At 36.2% G+C, this 16031-nt stretch overlaps 2 protein-coding genes across 4 annotated transcripts; both read left to right on the top strand.

The window, feature by feature from the left end:
- Nucleotides 1-315: 315 nt before the first annotated feature.
- Nucleotides 316-12524, top strand: LOC130821178 (MACPF domain-containing protein At4g24290-like). 3 transcript variants are annotated; one of them, XM_057686856.1, is made up of 8 exons: nucleotides 322-985; nucleotides 2280-2518; nucleotides 5324-5525; nucleotides 7581-7649; nucleotides 7758-7944; nucleotides 9662-9828; nucleotides 10395-10682; nucleotides 10819-12524. In XM_057686856.1, exons 1-8 carry the CDS (start codon nucleotides 725-727, stop codon nucleotides 10849-10851), a joined length of 1446 nt encoding a protein of 481 aa, XP_057542839.1. In that variant the 5' UTR covers nucleotides 322-724; the 3' UTR covers nucleotides 10852-12524. The 3 variants fall into 3 exon arrangements, with proteins under 3 accessions (XP_057542837.1, XP_057542839.1, XP_057542838.1); XM_057686855.1 differs by having other exon boundaries at nucleotides 10816-12524; XM_057686854.1 differs by having other exon boundaries at nucleotides 316-985; nucleotides 10395-11958.
- Nucleotides 12525-12796: 272 nt separating this feature from the next.
- On the top strand, nucleotides 12797-15354 carry LOC130821180 (serine/threonine-protein phosphatase 7 long form homolog). Its single transcript, XM_057686857.1, has 4 exons — nucleotides 12797-13944; nucleotides 14027-14221; nucleotides 14301-14738; nucleotides 14818-15354. The coding sequence occupies exons 3-4, from the start codon at nucleotides 14415-14417 to the stop codon at nucleotides 14851-14853; spliced, it is 360 nt and encodes a 119-aa protein (XP_057542840.1). The 5' UTR covers nucleotides 12797-13944; nucleotides 14027-14221; nucleotides 14301-14414; the 3' UTR covers nucleotides 14854-15354.
- The last annotated feature ends 677 nt before the right edge of the window (nucleotides 15355-16031 follow it).

Below are 16031 nucleotides of genomic sequence, written 5' to 3'. Positions count from 1 at the left end.
ATTAAATTCAAATTTTCTTAAAAATAATTATGTAATACTTCACATCCTTTGATCCAAGATTTGACCATTCCAAGATTTGACCATTCTCTTCCACCCTTTTTTAAATACTCTACAAAAATATAACTAAAATACAACCACAAAATTTAAAACACTCTTATAATCAGACTATTTTTATTAAACTAATCTAACAATTATTTAATGTCTAAAAGTAATTATTTATAATTCTTAAATAATTATTTTTATAATATTAAATAAAATGATCTTTTATCAATAATAATAATAATAATAATGATAAGACGTTCGCATACAAAAAGATCGGAAATACAATTATCGACATCAGGGCATCAGCCATTACGCTGCGCTGCACTGAGCCTTCTTCTTTGGTGTGCTACTTCCTTTGTTAGCTAATACTAATACTCTCTTCGAGATCGCCATTTTTAGGGTTTCTTATCTTTCTCTCTACATTTCCTCCATTCTCAGGATCTGAGCTTTATTGTCTGTATCCTCCTACACTTTTCTGATTTTGCTCCTTGGTATTCCGATTTTAGGGTTTTGCAGTTTACAGCTTCAAATCTCTCAAAATCTCCACTTATCGGCAAACAAAACTATCAATTTCTTGGCAATTGGTGTGGTTTTTGTATTCTTTGTTGAATTTATAAATAGATTGTAAAAGTTTTGCTTATTGGAGTGCGAATGTTAGAGTAACACATCATAATACTCTTTAATGGCTTTGAAACTATCTGCTGCTAAAGCAGCTCAAGTGGCGATTGGATCAATTGGTCGTGGATATGATATTTCGGCAGATCTTAGACTTAAATTTTGCAAAGGTGATTCTGAGGATTCACATTTGATTGAAATTAATGAAGATCATTGTCAAGAGATTCCTTTACCTGCTGGAATTGTTATTCCTGATGTACCTACTTCTATAAAATGCGACAAAGGTGAAAGGACCAGATTTAGGTCTGATGTTCTGTCTTTCCAGCAGGTATACTTATTCTTTTCAGTATTCTTTCTTCAATTTATATCCTCATTTTCTGTGCTTATTAAGCACTAGTTTCATTTGATAAGGAGAGCTTTTGTGGATATAGAGTAATGAGTTCAAGTATAATTATTTTGATTAAATAACTTTTATTAGCCCGAAAGTGAAAACATACTTCAAGATCATATGCACATATAATATGTTTAGATGTTTATCTCAAGTAGTTGGTGCATTTTTCTTATCACGATCTGCTGGTATGATGAAAGTACATTAGATGCAAAAAAAAAAACTCCCTGTTGAACAGTTGAATTGAATATAATTAATGACTCCAAGACCCAAGACCCAAGACCCAAACTGATGAAGCTCAAACCTCTATTTGGTTCAAGTACATGGTTTCACAAAGCAAGGGACTAAGAATGCCCTATGCACGGCTTGTGCTTGTAATGGTGGGAGGAGTTTGCATGACTTAGGCGCACCGCGCACCTTACGAGGAGAAGCGATCAAGTTGATATTTACATGCTTGATTATTAGAACACTTTCTAGAAAATATTCATTGGTTCTATTGGAATCATGTGGAGTTTAAATCGAGTGTGAATGAGTGATTATCTTCTACTGTGCTGTCATTGGCAAGTGTATAACATATTCTTTGTAAAGCAAGTGTACAACAAAGATACTAGTGTATAACAAAGATACTAGTGTCAAATACTTATGGGCAAGACTTTTTAAATTTGGAGGTAACTTATGGATTGCTCCGAAAAAAATAGATCACTTTCTTAATACCTTCTATCCTGGTATAGGTATAAAGGAGACCTTAAGTCTTTATGGAAGTGTGGAGATTTTGCAATCATAGGGTCAATTAGGCTAGAAAGAAACAAATGAACTTTTTGTGATTTCTACCGTTGGATATCATTTGGAACAAGGCGAAATTCAAGCCACTTTATGGGTTATGGCTGATTACCTTTTTGAACATTATTTTTTTAATGATTAATGCAGAAGTGATTGGTGTGTCTTGTAGTAGCTTATGTTTGGTTTTTTTGGGGATTCTCATCCCTATTGTTGTACCTTTTTTGCTCCATTAATATACCTTTTCTTATCCAAAAAAATCATGAACAGAATACCTGCATCCAAAAAAATCTTTTATTGGTCGAAAGACTGAAGGATGATCTAATTTGAGAATATGGTGCATGGATTCATCAATTAACCTGTAATAATATCACTAATCAAATTTCAAAAAGGTTTATTTTATTTTTAATGTTCCTTTGATGTGTAAATTCTAATGCTTCTGCGATTCTTGTATCAGATGTCAGAACAGTTCAACCAAGAGGTTTCATTAACTGGTAAAATACCCTCTGGTCACTTCAATACAATGTTTGAGTTTTCTGGATGTTGGCAAAAGGATGCAGCCTACACGAAAACATTGGCCTTTGATGGAGTTTTCATTACCCTATATTCAATTGCTTTGGAAAAAAGTCAACTTGTATTGCGTGATTATGTCAAAAAAGCTGTTCCTTCATCATGGGAGCCTGCGGCATTGGCAAGGTAACTTTGAGCTCATTTACTAAGCTTTCTTATTTTTTTAGTTCTACTATAGATATGTAACTAATAAAGATATGGTACTGAGCGTGTAGGATGAAGCTTGGCCATTATTAGCTCAATTTTGCTATACTTTCTTGATATTCTGTGTTGGGTTATGTTGCAGTTTCAGTTTTCTTACATCCATGCAATTGGTAGTTGTTGTGAAATAGTGATGTTTGCCCAATAGTTTCTCGCCTTTTGGAAATTTTTTGACAAACTATTTGGTTATTTGACAAATATCCCTTTCATTATATAGGTCATGGTTATTTTATGTCCTGGTCAATATTTATCTATTTGTGTAACTCATTGAGAGCTGAGCTTACAAGGTGAAGATTGCAGCATACTTGCTCGGCTCTTGGAGATTTTGTTACTGACTTTTTCTTTTAACCAATATCCCTTTTGTTGTATTGAACTGTTGTTAGTTGTTCCCTTGCTTGTGTCATTTATTTGACCAATATCATTGTGTTGAACTATTGTTAGTTCTCCCCTTGCATGTGCAACTTAGTGTCCACTTGATGAAGATGACTTTTTGGCCTGTTCACAATTGAGTAATTGAGATTGTTGCTCTTTGTGGAATGTTGAGCTCCTAGCTCTCTGTAGGAGCTAAAAATTGACTTGCTGCTTTTTTTGCTCCATAATTTATTTTGCATGGTCCATCACTAGCAATTTCTCTAGGAGAATAGTGAAGACGACTAGAATTTAAGACAAATGGCATGTTAAGTTTGTTAGTTTTCTTTTGTCTCTCTTTAAGACGACTAGAATTTAACTTATTTGATTGGACTGGTGGTAATCGAGGAAATTAATTATATCTAATTTGAAGTTTTTTGAACTTAATTTCCTGAACTGATCATTTTATAATCCCTAAATTTGATGTGATTGCACTTTTGAACCATTTTCTCAACTTTTCTAAATGTGAAGGGTTCTAGGGCTAAATCTTACTAATGGATTTTAGTTTCTTAAGTTAAATTTTAGCCTTGATTTTAATGGAGGGGACTTCATTTCATTGGACTCTAAATGTATATTGTAGTGTTGTTTCTGGATAATGGCAGAATGAGGCTTTGAGTTCACTGTTTCACTTGTCTAAGTAAGCACTTGTTGATTGCTGATGGCTGGTCCTTGATGATTGGTTTCATGATAGACATCGATAGTTTTTGAGGACTTGAGGTCATTAGATGTAATTGGATTTGATCTTGTTAGTGTCAGCTAACTTTCATTTTCTACATTGTGATCTCTTGTTGGAAGATGTTCCTTAATCTATGGTGAATACAGTAATTTGTAGCTTATCCATGTTATTTTTCTTCTAGACCTTTCCTATAAAGTCAACTTTTGCCAATGTGATTCTTTTTAACACCAATACCATAGCCTTATCCCAAAATATGGGTCTCAATCAAAACAAATCAATTGAGGATATCGTTCGTAACAATATGTTCCCTCGTAAATGGCTCTCACCTAGGCTTCCACTTAATCTCCAATGGGGCGGATGTATGCAACCTATTGGTGAGATAACAAGAAGATTGTTTTTGAGGATCCTTGATAGCAAATATGATCTACAACTTCTCATGAATACTAAGTACACATGATGTAATGATCTATTTTATTGAAGTCGATTATAATCTGAAATCAAGTATATATTACTTTCTAGCACCTTTGAGAAATGAGATTGGACAATGAGATATCTTCTGTGGCAAAGAAAACTTGCATAGTAACTAAAAACACACAAAACCATGATCCAAATATCTCGTTCTTGATTGTGAGGCTCACACAACTTCGATCACTGATAGTAGTAATAGTATTTAGGTTTGTGGACCAACATGACTACTTAACTCGCACAAAGAAAACTTGAGATTTGGTCACATCATAGGGAGAGAATAGAGACAAAAAAAGTCATGACTAGAATGGCTGGAGTTTGATTTGAAAAAATGTGTTATTTGCATAATGGTTATATCTCAAGGATATTATTTTACTCTTGCATATATTGTAAGTATTTTATCCTTGCATATATTCTTTATTGTGTAATATTTAGTTTCTTCAAATTAGCTTTGTACTTTTCTATATAATTGAATGAAATACACGGTGTTCTCGAGGAAAATAGTTCTATCATGGTATCAGAAGCCAATGTGACAAAAGATTAGTTGTTCGAATCTCACTCACCCCTCATTAAAGTGAAATATTTAGCGCTAGGATTGAGGAGGGTCTGTGCTATATCAACATGTCTAGCCAAAAGGGCTCTTGTGTGAAGGGGTGTGTTAGAATATATTACATATCTTGGGACCTTAACCATCAACGTAAGCTTTTGGTTGAATTAGTTCCTTGACATGGTAATAATAATATCTCAAGGATATATTATTCTAATATGTGTGATGACTGATGAATGATAATTAGGTTCTAGGTGTTTTCCTAGCTATTTTTCTTTGTCCACATCTCCCCTTATCCTTATATACAGAACGTTTGACACTCTGGTCTGTTATTGTAAAGCTTTACTCTACTATCGGGTTACATAACTGCCTATTTGAGGCAATGCTTATTCTCACAAACATATGTAGTTTACTATATGTAGTGTCTTGCATTCCCATTCCCATCCTTGTTGTTTATTATGTTTGTATCCTTTTCCTGGTAACAATGGTTGGTGGGTTGTGATTATTTTTTCTAGACAAATCGAACCATTAAAAGATGTGATTATTTGATCCCCCACAAAAGTACGCATTAGATGTTCTTGAAATGCTTGTTTTGCTACTATCAGCTTGATTTATGCTTCTTGATTATCTTTAGGTTCATTGAAAAATTTGGCACTCACATCATTGTGGGAGTAAAGATGGGAGGGAAAGATGTTGTGTTTGTAAAGCAGCAGCATTCATCATCCCTTCAACCTGCTGAAGTACAGAAAAAGTTGAAAGAGATAGCTGACAAGAGGTTTATAGAAGCAAACGGGCAATATGAGATTAACTCTGGGCATACTTTTCAGGATGGAAAGGTTCCATTCTCTATCTTTTCTTTTTTGGATGTTGTTTACTTTGGGAATCATTATCAAATACTGATCTTATATGGATATTCTATTTTTTTCTGAATGTTCATGGGGGTAACCACGGTGTTCATATTTGAAGCATGATTTAGAGATATTGTATTTGTCATACTTGATGAATATGAGTTGAACTTTAAAACACAGTCAAAGACATGGTGTTCTTGCGCTTTTAACTGTAGTATGTGTATTATCAGACAAATAAAAGAAATCAGTGTTGTAGATGCTTTGCCTTTTTGTCACTTTCAGGTGGGGATATAGTCTAGTGTTCTAGTTGCTCTGGCTTGTCTACATTTTAATTTAGGTGATGGATTGCCATGCTGCGATCAGCTGGTCAATGAAAAGCCTGTCTGATCTCTGAACTGATTGCGGTCTGCAGTTTGATGTTGACTTTATTTTTGGTATGTCCTTTTCAATAGACTTGGTCAATTATTCTGTATGGAGAAACTATACTAAAGTGTGGCTTTAGCTGTTAGGCTTGTTTCTACCTCTTTATCACTAAGAGTGTAAATTTTTTTGTTTGTTTTTTTGTTTGTAAACTAAACCATTTGATCGTTTCAGTATATATATATATATACATATACATATATATATATACATATACATATATATATATACATATACATATATATATATACATATACATATATATATATATATATGTATTTTCCCCTCTCATTCAAAATTAATTATTAAAACTAAAGTGGCATTAGGGTAATGGAATATTGTTGTATTAAGGTATTATTGTTGGTCAGTGGTCACTACAGGTTGAAATACACCTGGCTAACTGGGTAATTTGGATAAGAGTGTAATCATAGGAGATTGTTCTAAAAACTTTAATACATATAGCCATCTGGGTATTGGGTAATTTGGATAGGAGTATGAATGTATGATTATAGGAGATTGTTCTAAAAAATTACTTTCTTTTGTGAATCATGATGGTTAGCCGTTGGAAACATCTACTTCTTTTCTGCTCTTGCATTCTATTATGTGATCCTAGTACTAGGAGTAGGTAGTGACACTTTCTACGGAAACATTGTGTGCTGTGGGTGATTCCAGAAAGAAGAATTGTTTTTGATATGCAGAAAGAAGAATTATTCTGGTAATAATACAATTAATTTCGTTTTGGGAGGAGTTGAATTTTTTCTGTAGACTGGGAGTTGTGTTTTCCATATTGTTACAAACCAGCTTCAAAGACTCTTGACTTGACGATGTCTATGTAAAGTGTATTTTTCTGTAAATTCGAAGCGTTAATTGTGTATATGTTAAAATATCAGACATTTTAAATGATTTTCCTGCTAGACCTCAAATGATTTTTGTATGTGAACTTGCCTGTAGGTCTGGCTGCCAGTGACTTTAATGAAAATGTGTAATAAATATTTTGTGCAATGTTGTTGAAATTCTTGTTCGTGATTGACATTTGAGACAACATTAGGGGATTTTTTTCACATATTTAGACAATACTTGTCTTCCAATCCCTCCTTCCCCTTGATATTACAACAACCCACAATTGCACAAGTATTAACAAAATGGTAGGAACATTAAAATTGTATTGGATAAGATTAAAAGTGAGAGAAAATTTGAGAATAAGAACAAAGAAAGTGGTGGGCACATCATGCAAAGTGGAAATTTCACAAAGTAATAGGGACAGATCGAAATAGAAACATTGGCAAACTCATGGGGATAATATTTCTAAATGGAACCACTTGTTATTTGCTTAAGTTAATGTTGTATCAAGCACTAAAAATGTCGATTGAAACATCCTAAATGGTAGTCACATTGCAATTTTCAACTAGTAGCAATGTCTCTTTTGTTGGTGTTCATGGAATCTAACTCAAACAAAGGGCACGTCATATGAATGTTTTCTCTTCCTTTTTCTTTCTTTTCTTTGGATTGAGAGGGAAATGTCGATGTTTCCGCATATTGTTTTATAAATGTTCATCATTTGGTGAGGCATGTTCTCTTTTCTGTTCTTGATTTTCTTCTAATTGATTGCTTCTTTTCTTGTAGTTTGACGCTCGTGAACAGCGTTTGAGATTTGCAGATTTGAGTCCTTCTTGTTCATATTCACACAAGGAGGTATTAGAATACTACGATATTCTTTGGTATACGGCTCGAGTTTATTTGTTAGTTAATCATTCGGACGAGTTTGTTCACCTTGGCTCAGCAACTTTTCCTTTGGTCCAGGACATTGTCACAATTTATAAGAGGAGAGGCGGAAGTGATATCAGGAATCTTCCTCATCATGAGTGGCTACAAACTGTGCAGTCTGAGCCAGATGTAATTTCCATGACCTTCATCCCAATCACGTCTCTGTTGAATGGTGTGCCTGGGAGCGGTTTCTTAAGCCATGCAATAAATCTTTACCTTCGTTGTAAGTATATGTAGCTAAAAATCGATTCTCTTTATTTCTGTTGGTTGATGTCTCAGAACTCAGAAATAGACTAGGGAGGCAATTTTTTTTTTTTGATAAAGCAGAAACTATTATGTATTTTTACCACTTATTCTTGTATCACAATGACCCAATGCAGTCTCAGTCCATTAATTGTGCAAACTGTTTCACTATGCTGTCTAGACACAACATTTTTTGCATAAGATCCGGTGTTTGGACCTTGGAGGGTGCAACACGAATCCCAATATGGAGCATGGTATGCTGAATTGTAGACGGGTTTGCCTACTAGAGGGGAGGAAAGAGGTAGTATGGAAAATAATGGGAGGGAGGAATGTTGACTGGAAATGCTCCTTGCGCTGCTTGTGTTTTGGAAAGTGCACCGAGGTGCGCCTAGGCATGAGGCGCTATGAGACGAACACTTAAACGCCTTCTCGAGTCTAGGTGCAACGCGATACAAGAGGCATTTCAAAGACGCACCGTGTTGCCCCTACCTCGTGAATGCCCTTTTGTTAACTCAAGACTATGTGATCGAGTTATCGTATGACTTTATGTGCCAAAGCAGTGTTATCTTTTGTTATATGTGTACACGAGCAATCTTAAGATGGGTGACCTCCTGGGAAGTTTTCCCGGGCGCGCACGAGTGAGACCAAAGTGTGCTGGAAAGACTTGGTTGGTCTGTGGGGGCAGTATACAATCTCCATGAGTAGTTATCGGAAGTTCGAGGTGTCGAGGTGTTACAATATGTTACCGTAGTTCCGGTTCTTAATGTCATTGTTCACTTTTGTAAAAAAAAGGACGTACCTATAAAAGGAAAGAATAAAATTAGAAGAATTTTAGAAAGTTGAAGGGAACCAATAGAAGATTCATGCAGAGGGATATTGCGAAATCTCAAAAGCAGTTGCGGTCATTGTGGCCTGTAATGTCCCCGCGGTAACCTTACAAACCGTTGCAATGTGGCTGCAACGGGTGATGCGACCAATGTATTGCACTATGGGAAAAGGCTATGGTTGTGGATTCTCTTGGTGTTTTTTTGCATTTGGACTTCAAGTCTTTTTAGTCCTCGATGCCACGTAAAACGTTTCTAAATTTGCGTTGTATTATTGCGTTATCTCTGGCCGAACCAGAATGTGGGAGGATTGCCTTTTGTGAGAAAAGTTTGTCCTGCTATATTATGAGGGAGAAAGCTCCGATTATGCTGTTAGTGAACTCTGCGCATTAGAAAGGGGAATAAATGTCTTATTTCTCTTAGTTGTAACTTCTCTTTTTTATTTTTTGTTTTGGATTATAGGAGAGGAAGATGTAAAATCTCGAATGGATATAACGAGGGTACGAACAGAGCGATTTGCTTATGGATTTACACTAGTTAAATTTGACGCCATGAATCATAACCTCCCAATAAGTTTAATGTTATGGGTGTAACATATTGCTTATTGCAATTTATATAAGTGCAGAAATTTTTTTATTCATCCCCGATATTGAAAGGACTTCAAGTAACCTTTTTCTTGCCTCTTCTGTTTTGATGGCGTGTGGTCAGTAGAAGTAATATGTCTTTCTTTTAAAGTTCTTAATCCAACAAATGAAGCCATAATTAACCTACTTAACCCGGTGCGATTGCAGATTTCAAAACCATTGTTTAACATATCTTCAGGCTCTTGCGGAATTGTTTATCACTCTTTTGTTGGTTGGTTTTTTTTGACAGACAAACCACCCCTAGAAGAGCTTCATCCTTTTCTAGAATTTCAGTTACCAAGACAATGGGCACCTGTGTTTAGTGAGCTTCCCCTGGGTCCTCAGCGCAGGCAGCAAAACTTTGCTTCTCTGCAATTCAGTTTCATGGGTCCAAAGCTATATGTTAACACCGCCATGGTACTTTTCCTTTGATATTTGAATTTCATTTTTGTGTCGTATGAAGGCATCTGGTCTTTGCTGTGATCTTTTTAAACTATTTAGTAAATATTGTGAATCCGCATTTACGAATTGGCAGTCATTACTATTTAGTGCAGACCCATGAATATGTATTAGAGGGACAACGTACCAAATTCACACTAAAAATGGCTGGGCACACTAGTTTTAGACAATATTATGTGTAGAATTTTAAAAAAATTATGATAATGATGCATTTTTTTGTTGATAATTTGGCTCACGAGAATTTCACCATCAATTGAATCGTTATTGGGATTTCAGTTCGTGTGTAGAAAAATAATATTTTTTTTCCAATATTATAAAATTACTATGTAAATTTGTTGAAACACTTTTCACTTGGATGCCTCAACATGTATAGTCTTACCTGACATGCTTTGTGGATTACCTCTCCCCAATTTTGTTCTCATTGCACATTGTACTTTTCACGTTCAAGGCAATGATTTCAAATTTCCTGATTTCAAACTAGTTATCTTGGTCTTAGTTTGTTTTGCTTCTCAATTTGGGTGCAGGTTGATGTTGGTAAGAGGCCTGTGACTGGCCTACGGCTTTACCTTGAAGGTAGAAAAAGCAATCGCCTGGCCATTCACTTGCAGCACTTGTCATCTCTTCCTAAGATTTTTCAACTTAAGGAAGATTCATATGGAATTTTTCAGCAAGATCACTATGACCGAAGGTTTTACGAGAAAGTTGGATGGAAGAACTTTTCTCATGTGTGTACAGCTCCAGTTGAGCCTGATGATGATCTTTCAATTGTAACCGGTGCCCAGCTACAAGTTGGGGATTATGGATTCAAAAAGGTACTTTTTCTTAGACTCTGTTTTTCCACAGTCCTGGGAGCTACATTAGTAAAAAATCCGGAATGGGAAGGATCACCTGGTTTGGGTCGCAAGTCAGGGTTGATATCAACTTTAATAAGTCAGCATTTCACAGCAGTGGCAAAACCTCCGCCGCAGCCAGCTGATGTGAACATTAACTCTGCCGTTTACCCTGGAGGTCCTCCCGTTCCTGTGCAAGCACCCAAGCTGCTGAAGTTCGTCGACACAACTGAAATGACAAGAGGACCGCAAGACTCACCTGGTTACTGGATTGTTTCTGGTGCAAAGCTTGTGGTTGAAAGGAGTAAAATATCGATACGTGTGAGATATTCTTTACTTACTCCTATCTTACCTGACGAGGATGAGTTGGAATAACAATGCACATAGTAGTATTAATTTGCTTGTGTCCGGAAGTGTGAAAATTTGGCTGGAAAATCTCACAAACTGAAATTTGTGGAGTAAATCAAGCTAAACATTAACATTTTGGATGCAAATTGCTCGTAGTCATAGAAGAACCCAGCAACAGAAGAGTGAAGGGGAAATACGAGCAGGAGGCAGGTTTTTATGGGCGGTTACTCGCCCGTTTTACTTCTAAACCTTTTGGTTTTAAAAAGAAAAAGGAAAAAAATATATATTATGTGATTTGTAAGCTTCATTTATTTTATGATGGGAAAAAATGGCTTGGTGTTTGCTATCTAAGTAATCACTGCATTCTTGCCTTTGCACATAACGGGAAGATAATGAGAATTTGTGATTTACTCAAGTAGAAATTCTTCCCATATTAGTTAGGGTTAGTTATGTTTCAGTTACCAAACTTGGCCACTACTCAAGGATGCAATCCCCAAGGGAACTCCAAATCCACATCCTTATTCTTTGATTTTGCACCATGGACCAAGTCCGTGCTTGGTTAGTTATTTATGGTTTGACAAATATTCTCTTTGTCATTCTAAAATATCACCATTTGACTCAAATACGTGTGAGTTTTGTGAGCCAAGTGGTGTTATTCCACAGAGACTGAGGGAGTAGTAATAAATGTTGATATTGAAATTGTATTTTGTATGTGTTTTAGGACAATGCTTGTATTGAGGTTAATATGTTTTTGAATAAATAAATTCAAAATTATAACTAATTCATATAAAAGAAAGGAAAATTGTCGGAAACAATTTAGAAAAATCTTACTTTTGTCAATAATTACCTAGAATATTTTTTAATGTAAACTTACAAATTTTTTTTATTAAAGACTACTTTTTCATTTAAATTTTCATAGAAATTTGTTTATGGTATACACCAGAGAAAATTTGAAAAAAATTAGATAATTTAACAATTTATTCAAAAAACAAGCTTCGTTTAAACTTTATTCCCAAAATAAGCGTCCTTGCCTCCGAAGCTAGACTTGGTTTATACTTGCACTTACTAACAGCGAGTATAATGAAATGGTCAAAATTTTAGTCAAAGTTTATTTCGCTGTTACTAACAGCGACCTATTATTTAACTGCACAGCTGGTCAAGTCGCTGTTAGTAACAGCGATCTAATACGTTTCTAAATTCAGCAGCCTTCTTCCTCCTTCCTTATTTCACCCGATTTTGTATCAGCGAAACAACCCACGAAATCTCCCTCTACTTTCCACCATTAAAATCAACTTCAATCCTTCAATTAATATCATCAAATTTCAAGTTTCTACTACTATTTAATTCTGTCATCTTCCTACATTCACTTAAGGTACTATTTTTTGTGTTTTTTTTTCTTTTTTTGAAAATTAGGGTTCACAAATTCCTCATCAACTTTCACATAAATGCAGGTTCATAAACTTGCAATTTACTACTTCTTATTGATCTACAGCTTATTAAGGTACGTTTTTATTATAAATTTTTTATTTGTCGTTGATTTTAAAATGTATGTCATTTATAGTGGTCATTTACACTTAAACTCTATGTATGTTGAATGTACTTGTTATTTGCCATGATCTTCATAATGAGGTTGTTTGTTCATGAATTTAATGTAGAAGATGTTTGAGTTTAATATAGATAATGTTTGAAAGCAAACCCTAAATTTGAGTTTAATTTAGAGAATGTTTGAATGTAAAACCTAAATTTAATCAATGTTGTTATATATGTATATATTTATGAACTTGATGGTGATGTTGATTTTGTATGTATTGTTGTAGAAATGGCTTCATTTCATATGACTGTTGTATGTTTTTGGAATGGTTCAATTCGATTAAGTAGTAGCAATGTTAAGTATGTTCGGGGAAGACGTAAACTGTTTGCATGCAACTCAAACATGGACTTGAATGAATTTAAACATTTTATATGCTCTAAGATTGGTATTGACTCTACAAGAAGTACTATTAATGTAAGTTTTAAATACAATATGAGTGGAGATGGATCCAGTAACTACAGTAACTAAGTTATTGTTGAATTACAGTAGAGATGGATCCAGTAGCTCCAGGACCTCGAGACCCTAGTGTGCTGACGATGTAGGCGGATCACAGGAGCAGTATACTATGGGATGTCCAAGCTAGTCAACTTAGTATTTTGAATGTACATGCCTTTATACTTTAAATTTATGCTAATGTAATCTTTGCGTTTAGGTGTCCAACGTAGAGACCATATACACCAGGCATCCCGACTCTGCTCCGTGGGAAATTGACGCATGGATCATCCCCTACCTTCAGCGAGAGAGGTTGTACGACTTCCACCTCATCGCTTATGGGAGAGTTGATCGGGCGCTAGTCACGGCTTTAGTCGAGCAGTGGCGCCAAGAGACACATACCTTCCACCTACCTCTAGGTGAGGATACTGTCACTTTACTTGACGTAGCTGTGCTTACACGGCTTCCCATCGAGGGACATGCCGTCTGCACCGTTGGACGCCAATTCGAAAGTTGGCAAGATAAAGTCCATAGATTATTAGGAGTCCGACCTCCCGCAGAGGTAGCCAAAGGGAGTGCATTGCGCGTAACATGGCTTGCGTAGAACTTCTCGCACTTCCCAAAAGGTGCTGATGAGGCTACTGTTGAGAGATATGCTAAGGCTATCTCTTATATCTGATTGGTGCAGTCTTGTTCTTCGACAAGACTGGCAACATGGTACAGCTTTTGTACTTGACGTTGCTTGATGCGCCATGGGAGGTCATTTCTGGTTACAGCTGGGGTTCCGCAGCCCTAGCTTATCTGTACAGGAGACTGTGTGAAGCTTCACAGAAGAACGTGAAGGAGATCGTTGGGCCCCTGATTATTCTCCAGGTAATACTAACTTTACATGTTAATGCTTTTCTCTTAATTTTTTTTTGAGAGTTGTTTACTTACTTATATATGTAATTCATAGCTTTGGGCGTGGGAGCACATTCTCATTCTCCAACCGATGTGGATTGTGGGACATGGTGCATTTGCGCCATCAATTCTTCCACCCCCACATGTGCCGTATGGATCGCGGTGGTTCTTTGATAGATGTACAAGAACCCACACATGATCGGGCGTGGGGTTCTACCGCGATCAACTCGATCTACTTCGAGCTGACTAGGTAAAAACTTCACTACAACTTGTCTTGTAAGTTGTAACTATCATATTGCATAATTTATTAAATACATTTTCACGTGTAGTTTCGATGGGACCTTTACCCCGCTGAGGCATACGCTGCATTGCCTCAGCACTCAGGGATCTTGTCAGGGGCGTGGAGAGCCTCTGTACCTTTGATATGCTTCGACATAGTCGAAATGCATCTCCCTGAGCGCATACTACGCCAATTTGGGATGGTACAGGGCATCCCGCCTCCTTGTGACACAGTGGCGGATCTCCATCACAGCTCACGCAAGGGTCGAGAGCCCAAGAACTGGTTGGAGATCAACTGGCGTCATATAGCTCGTTGGGATCACAAGTTGGAGCTGCTGGCCCAAGGTGCGCCGATTGAGGCTGTAGGCGCACCTACTTCGGCAGATTACATGTTGTGGTTCCTCTCCATCACTCGTCGATGGATGACACCACGAGGTATCATCGCGGCAGCCCAGTACACTCCCACAGCACCGACGATGACACACTTTGTAAGTATTCTTCGACGTCGATTATTATCCATAGAACTTACATGTTATACATTTCATTAATACTTCAGTCTTAATGCAGGCACAGGGCATTGCATCTGTCATCAGCTCCACCTAAGAGGAGCCTGTACAGGAGATAACCCAAGGCATACTCTTAGGGACACAGTTTCAACATTTCATTCCAGAAGTCGCTGTACCCGACACCACTATGGACGAACAGGGGTCATCTCCTCATCATGCCAACGTTCATCTTGAGGAGGTAGACTTAACGTGCCCCGACTATGGTATCGGGTCCTCACAGGGTGCTGGATCATCACAGTATCAATCACCTCCCCTACCCGAGCGTCATGCGACGACCTCTTACTATCGTAGGAGGCGTCGTAAACCGTCACAATTAGACAGGGTACAGGAGGAGGATTAACATTAGCATACTGTTTGTATATATTGAACATTAGTGACATTTTGTATATATTGAATATTTGTACATATTCAATATTTGTAACATTTGGACTTTTGTGTATAATTTGTAATATATATGTAGATGTATATATTTTTAGGTATGAATTAAATCAAAATCAAACAGACACTTATATTCAAATAGAGAAAATGCTCTCGAAAATTCAACACAATTACATTCTTGTTCAACGAATTCATATCAAATTACCTTCAAATCGATTAACTAGAATAAGAATGATGGAGTTTGGATACAATGAAGTAGGGAAATGATGGAGTTATTTATAGAACATAATAACAACGGCTATTTTCAACTTCATAACGACTAGTTTTCAATTTTACAACAGCTAGTTTAAATCATACAACGACTTGACCATTGACCAGTCAAAGCCTTCTTTCGCTGTTAGTAACAGCGACATATAACTTGATTAAAATTTTGACCATTTCTTTGTACTCGCTGTTAGCAACAGCAATTACGTACCGAGCCTAGCTTTGGGGCCAAAGACGTTTATTTTGGGAATAAAATTTTTCTGAAGCTTATTTTTTGATTAAAATTATTAAAAAATTTTATTTTTTTCAAATTTTCCAACATTCTTCACAAACATATGTCAAGGTAGCAACCGTTGGATCGTGCTATAATCTGTTCAACATTTTGGAGACAAATGGAGTCTTGTTTTTAACGGTTGAATCTCATTTGGAGCCTTCAAATGATTAGTGGTAAAATAAACAAATTTGGAAGAGAAACAATGTGCAACCTTTCTCTATTGACACTAAAAATTAAAAAAATAAATTCTTTAAATGTTATGAAAATTTATGCTTTGCTATCGACTCTAAGTCATATAT

The sequence above is a fragment of the Amaranthus tricolor genome, chromosome 8 (assembly GCF_026212465.1).
Source record: "Amaranthus tricolor cultivar Red isolate AtriRed21 chromosome 8, ASM2621246v1, whole genome shotgun sequence".
NCBI classification, from domain to species: Eukaryota; Viridiplantae; Streptophyta; class Magnoliopsida; order Caryophyllales; family Amaranthaceae; genus Amaranthus; species Amaranthus tricolor.
Note: the sequence above shows the minus strand (reverse complement) of the source record. Positions and strands in the feature narration are given on the sequence as shown.

Bases quoted from the DNA above. Each gene is read 5' to 3' on its own strand.
- LOC130821178 (XM_057686854.1), top strand. From the start codon at position 725: ATGGCTTTGAAACTATCTGCTGCTAAAGCAGCTCAAGTGGCGATTGGA. The intron at 2,519-5,323 runs GTAACTTTGAGC...GATTATCTTTAG, and splicing joins GAGCCTGCGGCATTGGCAAG to GTTCATTGAAAAATTTGGCA. The intron at 7,650-7,757 runs GTATTAGAATAC...CCTTTGGTCCAG, and splicing joins GTTCATATTCACACAAGGAG to GACATTGTCACAATTTATAA.
- LOC130821180 (XM_057686857.1), top strand. From the start codon at position 14,415: ATGCATCTCCCTGAGCGCATACTACGCCAATTTGGGATGGTACAGGGC. The intron at 14,739-14,817 runs GTAAGTATTCTT...GTCTTAATGCAG, and splicing joins CACCGACGATGACACACTTT to GCACAGGGCATTGCATCTGT.